The following is a 17,715-nucleotide window of genomic DNA, read 5'->3' as shown; positions in this document are numbered from 1 at the left end:
TGTTGGTTATGAATAAGCAACACTACTATTTATTTATTTATTAAACTTTTTTTTTCTTTTCTGCATTTGCTACTGTTTGAATAAGAACTACTACTACGACTTCTACTTTTAATAATAAAAATAACAACTTTATTAAAAAAGTTTGGAGGAAGTCATCAAATATTCAAGATATGGGGGAATAAAGAAAAAACAATAGTCACTGAAAAGCCATATTGATCAGCCACTAATCTGGATGTGATGTGTTCCCTTCAATGTTTCTGGCTGCTACAGCCTTGCCTCACTCCAAATGTGACATTATTATGTATGTGTGTGTGTACTTGCTTGTTCATGCTTGACAATCCATGTCCTAATTTCAAGTTTTTGAGGACCTTCCCAAAGTGAAACAACTCTCATTATGCCCGTCTGCTCTGACTGAATACCAGCCCCCTAAATAATCAGCTGTATGCCATCCAGCTCCTGATTTCTCCAGTCCTGCTTTTCATCCTCATTGCTGGTGGTCATGGCCTGGATGAGGGGTGGGCTGGCCTGGCTTCAGCGGTCGCCGCTCCCATCACAGATTGATGAATTGATTGCAGCATTGCTGCCAGTGAGTCTGTGCCCTGGGCGAGGGCGCCCCGGTTACGGGAGGGAATCCCAGCTATGGCACCCGCCATGGTGCCGCTATTATGAGCGGCCTGCAGGGGGCCATTGGGGCTGGCAACCCAGGGAGCAGCCCTGACCCACATACTGCTGTCACGCCCCTGGAGACACACACTGTGAGGGCAGGCGGGGAGGTGTGTGGGATTTGCCACAGAATAAGGGGGTGAGGTACTGGGCATCTTGCTAAACAAACAGACTTCCCTTCTTATTATTTCTAGGCTTTTCTGAGCCTAAGAGCCGTAAGTGTTCACACAGAGCAGATGAAGTGCTTTCAGTACGCTCTATGACATTTTCACAAACCACACAAAGATCAGATTTATCACATTCTGTGGTGTCTGATAAAGTTATCAGAATGCAGAAACAAATTTTATAATTGCACACCAAACCGCTGAATGACTGAAGCGACTTTTCTGGAAGAAGAAAAAGATCCCAGAATGGAAGCAATTACAGTAGATGAACTTTGTCTGGCATGTGGGTTCATTTTTATTATGAAGACTTGGTTGGTTTTGAAAAACTTATGTGGTTTTGTTGTGTTATCTGTTGCTTTTCCCAGGCTATAAGTTTTACTTTGTGGAGCAAGCATCTGTCATATTCTGACTTTAATTAAATGGCTTCAGTGTTGTTATTTTTTGCTAAAACTAAATTGTTAATATCATTATCAAATTTTTATATACATAGACTAAAAAAATCTTAAAACTTAAAGAATTTAGAAAAAGTTTTAAAGAACATTTACAAAAATTTGAAATTTTGTCTTGGGAACTAGCTGAAATAATTTTAAGTAAATAACTAAAACTTAAATAGACATTAAAAAAGCAAAAACTAATAAAAGTGACAAAAGCACATGACAAATTTATTAAACTTGAACTAAAATGAAAACTGAAACACTTTGAAGGTAATGATTTGATGAAATATTATTTAGTATCATTTAAAAAAGACACAAGCAGAGGGGCTATTTGGCAGTATTTAATATATTTGACCATATTTAAAAATTTTGGAGTGTAATAACTGAAAAAGCATAGATGTCAACAGTGTTATTCTAGTATTGTTTACATACTAAAATAGTATCTATTAATATTTCGAATTAGCATTTATTTTTAGCATAATTTAGTTTTTAACTAGCTATATTATTTAATTAATACTTAATACTTTTATTAACTTTAATATTTATTTCAGTTAGCTGCAAGACGAAATGTCTAAATTATTTGAATTAACAAAAATGATTTTTAATAGTTTATGTTTTAGTTAACTAGAAACAAACTAAACTCAAGCTAATAAATAAATGGAAGTATGGATAATGGAAATGACTGTTTGCGCAGATGCAAAGTTGAAAAAAAACATCTAAAAAGTTTTTTAGACAATATGATTTTAATGTTTTCAGAATTAACGTTTTTTCCATAGTATTTCAATGCAAGGAACATAGATAAAAAATGTATGGACACAGGACTACAAGAAATAATAGATATTCACATTAAATTATCTAAGTGCATACTTTATTAAGTGTGTAATATATAAACATACTTCATTCTTGAGCATACACACAACCATAAATATTTGAGTCTAAGAGTACCTGCGTCTACTGTAAAGTCTCTTCGACACTCTTTCCAGTCACAGGGCTATAGAGATCTACTCTTGTTCAGCTCCTCAGATCTGCCCATGCAACACTAGCAAAAAAAAATCACTAACACGAATGCAATGACACAATCAATGAACATGTCTACACGGCACGACACAGACGAACAGCATGCAAGAGCAGCGGATACAGTCGGTGAAACAAACGCATGTAGCTACACAACAAAACAGCAGCTTGGGTAGTGAACAATATCAGCACAAAAGAAACAGTTCTTGTACACAGAACAATGTGCTATTTAATCGGCGCAAACTACGCATGCCAAGACAAGAGATCCTCTATCTATTTACATACAACAGTACAACTAACCAAAGCTTGCTCAGCAACCTGTGCAGAGACACTGGTGAATACATGCAATAAGAGCATAATCATTGACAGTCATGAAGTCTGGCTGATATGCTAATAATAAATCACAATGCATATTGAATTTTCAGTAGCAAAACAACACCACTGTAGCAAAAAACACAACATGTTTCTTCATTGTTTTCTGAATAACTTTTCACTTGATTTTATTTAAATATTTCAGGAAACTGAATCAACAGGTTTCTCATCTATCAGTGCAGTTAATATAGTTTAAATGACCTGCATTTAAGAGTTACTCCCACAGTATTAATATAAGTAAAAGCTTTTCATTCACTCCCCGTTAATGTCTTTAATACATTTACAATGTAGAGACACAAGAAACTGAGATGTTTGAATCACACGAGAATAGCAAAACATGTCTATCTTCACTAGTAAATATGAATATGAATCATGGGTGTTTCCCCAATCATCTCACGGATCTGTTAAGTGGGACATAGCGAGGGGTTACACTGTCTGAAATGACCCGGCTCCTGTTGGTCTCAGCTTGTAAACAGAATGAAAGAAACTTGGAAACCACTAGTGCTCCCTGATGAGCTGTCACTCAGGTGACTCCTCGCCCACACCGGTTCCTCTTGGATCCGGTCTGCTTCATTTCTTGTTCTTGAGCTGGTTGGCCAGCCAGTCCAGACCCTCATATAAACCGTCTCCACTGGTGGCACAAGTGGCCTGGATGTACCAGTTACGATGGCGCAGGGAGTGGAGACCCAGCTTATCTGTGATTTCTGCAGCATTCATGGCATTTGGCAGATCCTGGAGAGTGAGACAGAAATAGACACAACTACATATCTTACTATTTATATACAAACTGCATGCCCTCATCATTGAGGATTTCCCATAGTTCCTGAACTAATTTTCCTGGAACCAGAGTCTATAATTCCTGCATGCACCGAAATCCTCCATTTCTCATGAGATCTTTTACAGATTCGGTGTTGAGAGCATCATGACCTTCTGCTTCTCACTAAGATACAGCAGCTGCACATCATCAGATCAGAGAGACCTTCAGCGGGTGGTCAAAACTGCTCAACACATCAGTGGCAGACCTCAACAACCACTGCCGGCAATGAGTTCTCCAAATCATCAGAGAGCCCATCCAGCCCAAAAATAGCCTGCTTTCACCTCTGCCATCTGGAAGACGAGGCAAAAACTAGACTGAGGAACATTTTCTGTCTTATAGACGTTGCCTGGCTGACTTATCAGATATACATTTTTTAGTTAGAGTTCAAAACTATGCCTCATCTACAGCTTCTCTCTCCTGTGGTGTTCCCCAGAGTTCTGTTCTGGCCCTGTTGCTATTTGCTTTGTATTCGCTGCCTCTGGGGTAATTGATAAGTACTTTTCAAGGTATATGTTATCACTGCTATGCGGATGATATTCAACTTTATATCTCTTTTAAGCCCCATGAGATCACAAAATTATCTCTTCTTTTAAATTGTATAAATTGCCTACTATAAAAATCTGAACGTCAAAAAATTACCTCCTTTCAATCCTTTTTAACTGATGAACTACAACCATACTGTTATAACAGCTATGTTTCCATCTTCAACAAATCGACACATATATTACAGAAACCGATGCACATACTAGGGCTGATTTGAAATTGGTAGACAGCAGATGCAATGCTAACATCAATGAACTGTTTCTGATTTGAAGAACACAGCAGATGCATGAGGAAGCTCTTGCCTGCTTGTTGGCAAAGACGAGGAGTACAGCGTCTCGGAGTTCATCCTCAGCCAGCATCCTCATCAGCTCTTCTCTGGCTTCATTCACTCGCTCACGGTCATTGCTGTCCACCACGAAGATCAGACCTTCAAAATACATAAGAAATGATGTCAAATGTGGTTATCGAGAGGTAGTAATTAATAAGAGGGAAAATAAAGACCCTCGTGGACCTCAATATGAGATCTTAATTCTAATTTCAATGCTAAATTTAATAAGTTTAAAGGGTTAGTTCACCCAAAAATGAAAATTAGCCTGTGTTTTACTCACCCCCGAAGCATCCTTGGTGAATGTGACTTTCTTCTTTCAGATGAATCCAATCGGAGTTGTATTAAAAATTGTCCTGGCCCCTCCAAGCCTTTCAATTGGGGTAAGCGGGTGTTTGTTGTCAACAGTTCAGAAGACGTGAAATAAAGTGCGTTCATCCATAATAAAACGTCCCTCACATGGCTCCGGGGGGTGAATAAAGGCCTCCTGTCCATGTGTTTTTTGTAAGATAAAATTTTTTTCTCACTTCCGCTGACTGTGGTACGTGGAAGCAGTTCCGGCGAATGACGTAGGATGTCGGCATTGCGTGATTAGTAAGGAGCGCGGAGAGAGAACAAAACGCCAGTCACGAATTAGAAGCTCAAAATGAGGATTTGTAAAGAAAAATGTCGGAGGATTTCGATATAAGCCAAGAGGAGACTGGTTTTCCTTTACTAAAGTAAGGAAACTTTGTTTCCTTTGGTCCTGCATTTCTCAGAGGCGCACAACGCTTACGTCCAATGTCATCCGCCTGCATGACTTACGCGCACCACAGTCAGCAGAAGAGAGAAAAAAAGTGTTTATTAAGTTTGAAATATGGATATTTATCATAAAAACACATGGATTCGCTACAGGAGGCCTTTATTCACCCCCTGGAGCCGTGTGAAGGACGTTTTATTACAGATGTGCGCACTTTATTTCACGTCTTCTGAACTGTTGACAACAAACACCCGCTTACCCCAATTGAAACGCTTGGAGGGGCCAGGACAATTTTTAATATAACTCCGATTGGATTCGTCTGAAAGAAGAAAGTCATATACACCTAGGATGCTTCGAGGGTGAGTAAAACACAGGCTAATTATCATTTTTGGGTGAACTAACCCTTTAAAGATGGAATGATGAAACTTGACAAGTACTGTTGTCTTTAATGTGTTGATGTATTCCCTATTGAAATAAGTTTGGGGTAAGTACATTTAAATTTTTTTTAGAAGTGACAGTAAAGACATTTATAATATTACAAATCATTTCTACTTCAAATAAATGTTATTCTTTTAAATTTTCTATACATCAAAGAATTCTGAAAAAATATATGACAGTTTCCACAAAAATAATAAGCAGCACAACTGTTTTTAACATTGATAATAATAAGAAATGTTTCATGAGCAGCAAATCTGCATATTACGGATTTCTGAAGGATCACATGATATGAGGATTAATGGCTGCTGAAAATTCAACTTTACCATCGCAGGAATTAATGACATTTTTGAATGTATTACAACAGAAAACAGCTATTTTGAATTGTAATAATATTTTACAATTTTAAGTATTTTACTGTAATTTTGATCAAATAAATGAAGCCTTGGTGAGAATATGAGATTTCTTTCAACAAAAAGTAAAAAACAAACAAACAAACAAAAACTAAATGGGACCAACTCAAAACTTAAAAAGATATAAATATATATGTTCTTCCTTTTAAATGCCAGTAGGTTGACATAAACTGCCAGCTATTTATCATGGCTCTGTTTGACACAAAATCCTGTTTGTGTTTTTAGTGAGTGAGTGTGTGTGTGTGTGTGTGTGTGTGTGTGTGTGTGTATGAGTCCTCTTCTCACCTTGTGTGTTCTGGAAGTAGTGACGCCACAGAGGTCGGATTTTGTCCTGGCCACCAACATCCCACACTGTAAAACTGATATTTTTGTACTCAACAGTCTCCACGTTAAAACCTAGTAACAAGAAAACACAATAGCACAGAAATTACACAGAGGCCAGACGCATAAAACAGGACATAAAGACCTTTGTCTCTATGTAAGAGGTAAATAATACAATAATAATCAAGGGATTAAACATTTTAAGTCTAAAAATGTGCTTCACCAATAGTAGGAATGGTAGTCACTATCTCTCCCAGCTTCAGTTTGTACAAGATTGTGGTTTTCCCAGCTGCATCAAGCCCGACCATCAAAATACGCATCTCCTTTTTCCCAATAAGACTCTTCAAAAGGTTGCCAAAAATGTTCCCCATGATAGCTGGTTAGCCTTTACCAACATAAAAAGAGAACATCTATGGTCATTTTTTTTTTAAATTGACACACGCATCTGTCATACCTCCAATTACAACACTAGCCCTTTCAAATAGAGCACTTGCTACCATATTGTACTCTCTTAACTCCATCTAATTCATTACAGATATGCCAATGTTTCTCTTTTTAAATCTTTTAGAAACCCTTCTGGAATTTTAATGATAAAATACATCTATGATCTTTACAGTCTGTGGCTGGACAAAAATAAAAAACTACAATATTTCTTTCACAGAAAGCACCACATTTCAGAGTAGGCTACATGAAACATCAGGTGAGTAAATACTGACAGAATTTCTTTTTTTTTTTAAACACAGCAGTACAGAAAAACAATATGCACACTTTACTTATAAAGCTTAATTTGCATTTGGAAAAATATAGAAGATACTACAACCTGCAAAACAAATGTAAACCTTAAAAAAAGAGCCAGAGCACATGAACATATAATGTAAGGTCATCTTGATCTAGCCATACAGTGAGTGTGCTAGTCTGCAAATTCATCTCAGATGATTCATAATTGTCATCATGCACTGATTAAATAAATGTGTACAGAACATTGAGTCAAGAACAACATACTTACACACACACACACACACACACACTTCAGTCAGTAATGTACAGTACAAATCTACTGGATTTCCCAGTCCAGTGTATGATGATTGTTTTCCAAAATACAAAATTTAAAACACCTATATTAGAATAACTAATGAAGTATTGCTTTATTTTAGTTGCTGACTGACAGAATGAGATATGTCCGTGGACAGATTCATGAGATGTGACTCTTTTAATGTTTCTGTAAGGAAGAAAGATTCCTCATCCTCCATAAAATGGTGATGACATCTACATCATGAGTATAGTATGCAAATGAAAGAAAATGTGAGACTGTTGATTTGTAACAGTTTAAATCCAACAGAACTGGCGACTGAAGCCCAGATCTGATCACGTTCAGCTTTCAGAGTCAGCCGGCTTTAACACACTGGCAAATGGAAACAATGATTTAGGGTCAGAAAAACATGATATGAGAAATGATTTTTAATGTCAGCCTACACATAGGTGGGCTGCTAATGAATACGCAAGAGATGCTCGCATCCCGTTGTATCATTCATAAGAAAGAAATGCCTTCTCATGATAAACCGGCGCGTGTCACATCAGGCAGTGATACTGTTTAAACGTCTAACACCTTTTATTTTTGTCACGACGAGATACCATATAGCAGCAAGAGCCGGCCTGCATATTGACAAATTATAAATTGCTCCGCTATTTAATGTCAATAATATTTAACATATATCAACACGCCAACAATGTCTAATCTATTTTAGACGAAATTACACCATATTGTTTTCACGCTTCGCAACATCCCTACTCACCTCGGAGACCAACACTGGATAATTTCACGCAAGTCACTCCGCTCTCGCGATACCAGCGGAATCAACAGGAGTGTGTTAAAGATCTCGCGATACCATCGAAGCGCATCCTGGTGTGTGCATTCAAAATGTCAATGAATGAAACTCATGCAAGCGGTGGTCTGTATGAATCAGATTGTAAAATCTCTAGAAATGAACGAGATTATTACGAATTTACCTACAATAGATAGGCTACCTTACTTTAAATCATCTAAAAATTCATATAATGTCTTTATAATAAATTTAAGGTTAAATATATAGGTTACACACACAAGGAAAATAGTGTTAACATTTATGTGTTACATATTTATATTTCTGTTTTTATTAAGTTTAACATACAGTTTAATCTAAGCTTTGAGCTATTGTCTGAAGACAAGTGATATCGATGTCATAAGTTTGTTAAAAATGAGAATAAATGAAATTGTTGTGTAAAGAACATTCTCATGATCTCTAAATCATATAAATTCGGAAATGTTGTTACTCTCGTAAAGTTGGCAGGCAAAATCGTTGTACGCTAAATTGTGGTACATGTTTAGTCTTGTATCTCAATAATCAGTGAACATTTTGAAGACGTTTCCTCCAGAAATGTGTATTATGTGATAATTTACGACTGAAGGATCTGTTGCTGGAAGTGTTTGGAAGCACATTTCCATATTGTGATTAATTATTCAGCTATGACTGAACCTAATGAATAAGTAACCTGCTAGATGCTGCCAAATTACAGAATTTGGCAGCAACTAGCTGATTTCTTCAGGCTGCCAAATTACTCAGTAGTTGCATGCCAGATTATCAGCAGTGAAGCAAAAGATCACTCTGTATAGATTTTATGATTAAACAGAATACTAAAATAAATTATGACATGCAAAAATCGAAATGCTCTAATAATTACGGTAGGGTTTATTCATAACATGGTGCTTATTCTCATGCATCAATGTATTTATTAAAATACCTGTTCCTATTATATTTTATACAGTCATTAAGCCCACAGTGCCTGCCCAGACCTCGTCCAGATGCAAAGGAAACTCTGTCCCCGTGTCGCTTCACACGGTCCCGTGTGTCAGTGGCTTTATGATCGATGTGTTTATCAATTCAGTGGTTAGGTAAAGAGAGAGGGAGTGGAGCAGATGCTTGCAGCTGCACACCAGATTATAGGGTGGAGTGCTGTATGGGGGGGGAGTGCTGTGTTTGTGTGCACTGGGAGTTTTGGGGGTTATGGGGTGGGCAGAAGAGGCTATAGTGGGTAGGGGTGGGAGCAGAGAGCTGGGCCGGGGGGTGGGGGTTATAATTTAAAGGAGCCTCTCCTCTGAAGTGTTTGCCAAAGTGCACCCCAGCAAACACAATCATAAGTCGGGTTGGTTAGGCTTGCAGAACTAATGAGGGCTTGCACATTTAGGCAACGGCTTTGATGTTCTGGGTAGCTGGCTCCTTGTTTTTTCTTTCCCTTTCTCTCTTTCTCTCTATCCCACATCAAAAATGGAAGGGGAAGCTGGACAAGGAGCCCAGAAGCAGATGTTTCCAGCTGTTTTTCTTCCCCTTTTACTTCTCTTTTGATGTACATAAGTATGTGCAATATATATTCACATATTTCCATATCCACCAACATCCATATCTGATGTTGTATATTAATTAGACTTCTCTGTCTGTTTGTCTATCTATCCATCTGTCTTCTGTCTGTCCGTCCTTCTATCTATCTATCAATTCATCTATTTATCCGTCCATCTATCCATCCATCCATTTATCTATACATTCATCTATTCATCTGTCCATCCATCCATGTGTCTATTTATACATTCATCTGTTCATGCATCCTTCTTTCTATCCATACAACTATCTATATATCAATCAATCCATCCATCCATCTATCTATCTGTATAGTAGCTAACTGAAATATTTTCAGATGACCCAGTATTAGTTCTGTGCCGTTCTGTCTTAAATGTGACAGTGTCTGGTTGTCATTATTCTTGATGTTGTCAGTATGTTGCTTTGTATGTGTGATTGGCTGCACTGCATTTTGTTGGGGGAGGTGGGGAAGTGGTGGTGGTGGTGGTGGGGGGTGGTCGTCTATGGCCGTCCAATTTCTCTGTCTCACACATGGGATAAACAGCGACAGGAAATTCCCTCTCGCAGCAGCTCCAGGGTGAAATGATAAAGGAATAAAGAAATGCAAACCAGATATCCAGCGCTTTATCATTCCACACCACTCTTTTTCTAGTTCTCTTATGCTCCCATCTTTATTGCCAGAGGAAATACCATGAGAAGCAAGTTTGATAAAGCCAGCAGACCGTGGGTGGTCACTTCACTCAATCCACAGCCGCCACAGCGCATCCTCATTACAGTCTCGTGAGGAATCATACAGAAAAACTCATTTATTCCTAGATGTTTGTGATTGTTGTGCACTCAGACAGAGCGTAGACATCAGAAGTGCGTCTGTATTTAGTTAGGAAATCACACAGTGGTCCAGTCTCTGACAGTTGCAGATGCAGATTCACAGACAAGGACAAACAGTACTCAGCAGCACATGGTGCAACTTTGGGCAGCTGATCCCTATAAGACCGGTTCATACCTCAATCTGCTTATAAAACTCTTTATGAAAACTATCCCTGTTGCCCATTATGAGAGGTCAGATTCAGTAAAAAAAATAAAAAATAAAATCTCCAGAAGAGAAGAATTATATCTAATACACTGATCTATGACCCCTCCTCTGTTCTAGAGGGTCTTTCCTGGTTCTAAAACCTACACACATGATAAACCAAGAAAGGTTTCTTAACCAAGAATTGAGGCGTTCTTGTAACATATTACAATGATAAAAGTCTCAAGAATGCAAAAGGCAGCAATTCATGAAAGCTAATTTATCCATATAATTAATTTGATTCCCTAAGCACTGATTGCTCAATAGTAAAGTTTAAACATCGCATACATCAAATTCACTGTAATATGACTGTAATGGCAGCTGTTTAAATACAGTTTAACTCTGGACTTGAGAGTATGAATGTCTTCCATTCTTGCATCAAAGGCATCTGGCATCCAATATTGTTCAGCAGTATGAGATGAGATGTGACTGTTTTTAATCAGCTGCAAAAAATCCACGGGAGGCACAAGTGTTCTCCAGTCGTTCCTTCACTCTCTCCATCTCCGTTCTCTGATTGGTCTGTCTCTATAAAGGTTAGGATGGGGTTACACAGCATATCAACTTCACAATTGTCCTGGTTTTCATAAAAACCAACTAAACTTAGACCCCTACGCAAGGCAAATTCTCAGTCGATGGCCAAGATTCGCTTCAGACTTGGGAGAGTTTCTCTACAACATCTTATGAAACCTCATAAAAGGCACTGAGATGTTCCCTTCAATTATCACAGCCATTGATTCTTCATGATCAATGTGGGCAAAGATCATAACACTGCAAGATACAGTGTTTCAGAAAGCTCAGCCCTACTAGTATGGTATTTCACCATCAAGAACGATCACAACATAAACTTCTCAAACATTTTGCCAAGGTAAGGAATATACATTAAGTGCACTTTTTAAATGAAAAAAAGGTAGACCGTAGCAGTGCCGATATTTCTCAGGAATAATTTGTTCCTGCTGTTATGCCTTGTTATTTGGAGGAGTGCAGATGGCGTTCGGGCCATTTGCTTGGTTCTGGAGGCTGAAGATTCCAAGCAAGGAAAAAAAAAGACAAATGACATGAGTCACCTCCTCCTCAATCTGACTTGGCATTTTGAACATAACAGCAACACAACGCAAATGGATCCCAGATGATGAAGGTTAAAGAAGGAGAGAAATGGATAAACAGACACACTGTAGGAGAGCAAAACACACAGGCAGTCACAGGTTGTTGTCTCTCGGTCCAAAAAAGAAATGGGGATTTGGATCAAAATGGGTTGGTTACTTGCACACATTAACCCATTCCGTAACCCTGCACTCCTCACAGAGCACGTAGCAGCACCAGTGGAAGCGGCAGTGACACCGTTCGCTGCGTGCCTGTTTGAGGATGTTGTGTCCTCGGCCACAGCACAGCGACCCGCAACCGTCCATGCTGGGGCTGCTCTTGTTGCAGATGCGCCCCTGCGTGCCTGGCGAGTCCACTGCGGGCTCACGATCGCAGAAGTCGGGCGACTTCTCGAAGTACACTAACTCACGGGAAATGTTCCGCCGCCGGCCTCTGAGCTGATCCGAGCCGGGGCTCTCAACAGTTCGAGAGTTGAATACTCCGTTGTTCTTGTTCTGAGAGTTTATGAAGATGGCAGTCAGAAATTTCTCCCGTAGCAGTGATCCCACGAGCCGGAATTCAGGTGAAACATACCAGCAGGTCTTGAACTGGCAGCTGCCTGATGTGCCATGACACTTGCACTTTCTTCTCATGTTGTCAGTAACTACCTGTTAAGGTCAAACACATAATGAAAATAATGTGGTATATCTATATATCTATCTATCTATGGTATATCTGTCTATCTATCTATCTCTGTCATCTATGAGGTAGCCAACTGAAAAAAGGGTCAATGACATATAATAATATCCACATCAAAGGAAAAGAAACATCTTTTACAAACTAGTTGCTCCATATTCTTGTAATCATGTTGGTTTCATGTTTTGAAAAATAAAAAAAAAATACTAATTTAAGAAAAGTTTAAATTTAATGACTGCAAGTTAAAAAAAATCCTATATACATGAGATCGTACACAGCTTAATCATAATTTTCAAAAATGTCTTCAAATTAAAAAAAGTTTTCATGTATTATAAATTAATAATTCATAAATATCATTACATTTGGGGAGTCACACCCTATGTGATATGTTGTATCACGAAACATTTTTGACTTTCTGTCCCTCCAAATAAATAAATAAATAAATAAATTGACAAAAAAAAAAAAATAAGCATGAATTTTAATTCAGAACTTAAAATCATTAAATTAAATAAAAAACATGCATATGGTGTATTCAATTTAATTAATGTATAAATTGAATTTGCATTTTATTTTTTTTAAATATAAATTAATCAATAAAAATGAATGTTATGTCACTGATACACAATCACACCCAGTCTGAAGATTTAATCTTTTAACAGTGAGATTTTGTAGAGGGGAATTTTGGGACCAATGAGATTTCGCTGTGGGCGGGGCTAACCTGTGCATGTCTGCATAAAAGAAAGCCAAGCAGGTGAATAATTTAAAACACCAATGAACAGGGAAAAATTGTGTTTTATCATGTCAAACCTGTTTAGGACACAGTTGCCATACAGATCATTAGATTTGAAGACATAAAACCACACCTGTCTGCCCACTCTATTATTATGAATCCTCATCCGAGCGTGTATATCACGAGGAGATCCTCTGGAATCCAACCAATCCCTAGAGAACCGTACGCCAAGACGGACATCGTGACTGCAGCCTCCCCACTCCCAGGTGTCCTGCAGCGGCGTGACTTCATCCGGCAGCGGTTTGAGGAGACTGATGGGGTGGGACGAGTGCAGATTGGCCGGCAGGCTGCCATGGAGTGATCCAAACTCAGGTGTGTTCTCTCCTGCACCTGCTATAGACACCCCACTTCTCTGGAAAGTCTGAAGCTGGAGCTGGGTTAACTTGAGTCGGATTTTGTCATCATCCAGGCGACGTTTAGCCTCGCAGCCACACCCACGCAATTTACCGAGGCTACAGGCCGAAGCCACCGAGTGCACGACACCTGCAGCCAGCAGTGACAGCGAGAAGGCACTCTCTCGGAAACCTGGGACGAAAGAAAGCACTTTTACACCGCAAATAAAGCTGCCAGCAGAGTAAACAGAGCCTTCAGAAAGTGAAGTGCGCACGAGCCAGCTGGTGAGATAATTATCTATAATGATCTTTATCTAAAATCTCATAAAAGATGTTTTCCATGGCGCAAATGCGTTAAACAATGACTCAACGCTGATATTTTCCCTCTTTGGCTAATGTAGCATTTCAATGCCCGGATTATGACTGTATTGGCTCTCTACAACTTCAACTTCAGCACTTCCCATGCCCCTTTTGCCATCAACTCACCCCTGTTGAGAATGGCACTCTGATGGGGCAACTTGCCATGGTTCTCCAGGGAGGAGCAGTTCCAGCGCTGGTCTCTGAGCTGGTGCTGGCATTCGTGAATAGCAACCTGAATGCCCTGCAGAGCAGAGGCTGTGACATCAGGGCTGCGCACACACAAACGCATCTGTTTTTTGGTCAGGCCTGCCAGTCGTAAACACACTGCGTTGGGGGTAAGCACTGGCTCTCCTGCCACCTTCAGGCCAAGGATGTCATTGCCCAGTACCCTGAGAAAGGAGAAAATTAATTTTATAGCAGTGATATCATTATGAAGTAACACCGCATGCAGTAAATATTGCAGAAGGCTGGTGTTACTTAGCATCACATGTGGTCTTTTTTAAATGACTCACACATGTGAAGAAATTATGACAATGAATTCAGTCATTAACGAGAAGCAGGAAAATATTGTATCAGGAATGGATGTTTTTATGGCGCCATATTCATTTCGAATAATATGATCAATACATGTTTACTGGAAGGGCAAAGACAAAAAAAAAAAAGTGACAAATTCTAGTGCTTTTTATATCAGAAGTTGTGCGATTAAGAGCCCTGACACTAAAATAAGGCTGTGACCTTGCAAGAGGCATACATAAAACTTCCATGAATATTCAAACGTCCTGCTTTCTATCAGTGACTTGGCATGCCTGAGGATAATCTGATGAGAAAATGACTATATGGAAAAGATTTGTGTGCAGTATTATATCCAAATCATAACACGCTTATGATAATAAATACATTATGCCCATAGACAGTTTTGAGAAGTGAAAGAACATCCATAACCACACAATTACAATAAGATTAAAACAGTTTCTAATATCAATTACCAGAATAAACACTAGTACATATTCAATTAGTATTAGGAGGTAATTGTTACTAACACCTATTTAACTAGAGAAACCATCACCAGTAACAGTTAGAATACATGCTAGTTAGTATCTGAACAACAGATTGACATAAATTCAATGCCAAACATGTGCAGTTTGTTACCAGTAACAATGGAGGAGTCACTTGTCTAGTAGCAAAGGAATGAGTACTAGTATGTGATTAAGTAGCCTTCTACTGACTGAAAAGATACTTATTGGACTACATGCTAATAGTAAAAACAAGTACTGGTAACATTAAAAAGACACTAATTCGTTTTAGATACAAGTAGGTTACTAGCCAACTAGTTTTAGATAGCTACTAGCAGCCGTGGCGCGAAACTGGAAATCTTTTTTTTTTTAAAGTGTAAAGTTATAATTAAATACTACTAATAAATAAATCGTTTGAGACTATGACACATAGGCTAATCATTCATTTGAATCACTGGTTTTCCAAAACAAACAGTCCATTAAGGCTACTCCAACAGATCCCATGAAGGCGCGTCTACCTTTCTACTTACGTGAACGCAGGTGACAGAAGCGCTGCAGTCACAATCAGGACTCGTCCCAAATACTGTCTGTGGGGTAACTCCATTGCGCTGAAAGCTTTTCTCGACGGGACATTAAAACACCTGTGGGATCGCTTTAGAGAGCAACTGGAAATGAGTTGAATTGTTTGTGTGAGGAGCGGGGAGTTGAGCAAGCAGCATTTGATGAAGCTTGGGACGGGAGCGTGTATGTCACTGAGGAGAAGGAGGAGGAGGAGGGGGCGCCGTCAGGGTGGGCAAACATCGCCTGAGGCGCTTGTTTTTAAACACGATGAAAAAGTAGCAAGGCCTGTCAAACTTTCTATATTCCTAAAACTGCATGTCATAATCGTGACCCCCACCAATAGTGGTCATGCTTAATAGGCATAAATCTGACTACGAATAAATCAGTTTCAGTAGAAGCCTAAACCAAGCACTGTCTCATAAGGGACGCAATATTGACAACATGGGCATTGACTATATTTGGAGCATTTTCGTAACAAGTGCACTGAGCAACACGTGACTAAAAATGTTACCAGTTTTCAATGTAGCCTATCTAGCCTATTTTTATTTTTTTTTAATCCACACACATTATAGGCTATAGGCATTATTTTTGTCTAACTGACCAACTGACATGCAAAACCGACGTTTCATTTAGGTTATTTGTTTCTACTTTTTGACACAAAACATTACATGCATTAGCCTATATATTTCTTTATGTTTTATTTTATTTTATTACTAGTAGCTAGGTAGTATTTGCGCCAAAATTCTTTTACGAACGTTTTTTTTTTTCTTTTGAGGTGTTTTAATGGCATTCTGAGGTGCTGTTTTGGCAAATTGTGCCATTTATCGGTAGAATATTAAAAGAACCGATAACAGATACAAAAAGTAGCCTATAAATAATGATGACAAACAAACAAATAGGCCTACAAGTTTCGGTTATTTCAACCAACAGAAATCAATTTTAATTGCAGCTTTAAAATGTATGTAAAACTAAAAGTGACAATCTGTAATAATTAACCACTTTAAATAGGCTACAATTACTGATGAATAAAATCGAATTCTGAAGTATTAATTTTAATATGAATTAGCCCATTAATTCATTAATAAATCTGAAACTCCTAAAATCAAGTAAAACGCTATAAATTAGCTAATGGACGGAAATCTACTGCAATTCATTTTCACTGCCCAAAACAAAACTGCATCGCTGTTGAATCGTATCCTAGAACCTGCGACTTGTTAAATGCTACTTAGCCTATCATTTGCAGTGTGTGCATTCTTTGAATTTATTTATTGATCTATTTTTCTTGCTGTCTATTTCTGTTGGTTTATAAAGTAGGCTTATTATCTGACCTGTCTGCACTGCAGAACTTGTGACAATCGTATATGTGAACTAGGAGCTAAACTAAACTAAAAGTCATTCATATAGGCTACAATACGCAGGGCAGCAGCAGGCAAGCGTGCGGGTCTTCTTGAACAATGCGAGGTGCGTGTGCGCGTTCATGTGTTCGCCCATCCTCCCACTCCAAATCAGTTCAACAGTTCACCGTGCAGCCCTAGTGACGTTTCACTTTAATTAAGCCCACATTCATCATTTTCCCCGACATTCTTAATGAGAAGGCTTTGCTGACTGTTGCTGCAGATAGCCTAGAGCACTACTGGAAAATAGACTTATTTCGTTTGTTTGTCTATACACGTCTGAGTTTGTGCGTATAATTAGTCCCATAACTGACCATGATGGAGAGGTTGTTGTCAAGGCTCATTGAAAGTGATACGCAATTACATAGTGGGCCAACAAATTATGCATAATGCACATAATAAGTTTGTTCAATAGACAAGCTGTCAGTGTTTTTTCCTTTTTTCATGTAGCTGCAACGTAGACAGGATGGCATGATAAGACGACTTGAATATAGTAGGCTACTGATAAATGTATGAATAAAGCAGAATATTTGAGGCATTAGCAGTTTACAAGATTAAAGGATTATCGTGCTGGTGGTCAGCTATGCACTATGCACAGCGGGTGAAAAAACTCTTTAACTGACCCTAGATCGAGCATCTTGCTTCTTATCTTTATTAATATTACTATTAACAGTAGTAAAACTAGGATTAATGTCATGAAATTGAGTTAAATCCACCCTTAACCATTCTTAACACCGAATCCTGACAACAGTTCTTGGTTTTTGGGCTAATCACCTGCTATTCTCGAAGAT

At 38.5% G+C, this 17,715-nt stretch overlaps 2 protein-coding genes across 5 annotated transcripts; both read right to left on the bottom strand.

Moving 5' to 3' along the window:
* Positions 1-2,019: 2,019 nt before the first annotated feature.
* arf3a (ADP-ribosylation factor 3a) lies at positions 2,020-8,167 on the bottom strand. Of its 4 annotated transcripts, XM_058764504.1 has the most exons (6): positions 8,034-8,050; positions 7,407-7,642; positions 6,464-6,625; positions 6,205-6,315; positions 4,310-4,434; positions 2,020-3,379 (listed from the first exon to the last, which is right to left on the bottom strand). In XM_058764504.1, the coding sequence occupies exons 3-6, from the start codon at positions 6,609-6,611 to the stop codon at positions 3,218-3,220; spliced, it is 546 nt and encodes a 181-aa protein (XP_058620487.1). In that variant the 5' UTR covers positions 6,612-6,625; positions 7,407-7,642; positions 8,034-8,050; the 3' UTR covers positions 2,020-3,217. The 4 variants fall into 4 exon arrangements, with proteins under 4 accessions (XP_058620487.1, XP_058620486.1, XP_058620488.1 ...); XM_058764503.1 differs by lacking the exon at positions 7,407-7,642 and having other exon boundaries at positions 8,034-8,167; XM_058764505.1 differs by lacking the exons at positions 7,407-7,642; positions 8,034-8,050 and adding an exon at positions 7,847-7,865.
* Positions 8,168-10,361: 2,194 nt separating this feature from the next.
* wnt10b (wingless-type MMTV integration site family, member 10b) lies at positions 10,362-15,961 on the bottom strand. Its single transcript, XM_058762865.1, has 4 exons — positions 15,500-15,961; positions 14,083-14,345; positions 13,338-13,789; positions 10,362-12,446 (listed from the first exon to the last, which is right to left on the bottom strand). Exons 1-4 carry the CDS (start codon positions 15,571-15,573, stop codon positions 11,955-11,957), a joined length of 1,281 nt encoding a protein of 426 aa, XP_058618848.1. The 5' UTR covers positions 15,574-15,961; the 3' UTR covers positions 10,362-11,954.
* Positions 15,962-17,715: the final 1,754 nt, after the last annotated feature.

The sequence above is a fragment of the Onychostoma macrolepis genome, chromosome 23 (assembly GCF_012432095.1).
Source record: "Onychostoma macrolepis isolate SWU-2019 chromosome 23, ASM1243209v1, whole genome shotgun sequence".
NCBI lineage: Eukaryota > Metazoa > Chordata > Actinopteri > Cypriniformes > Cyprinidae > Onychostoma > Onychostoma macrolepis.
The sequence above is the reverse complement of the archived record's forward strand: the minus strand, read 5'-3'. Positions and strand labels throughout refer to the sequence as shown.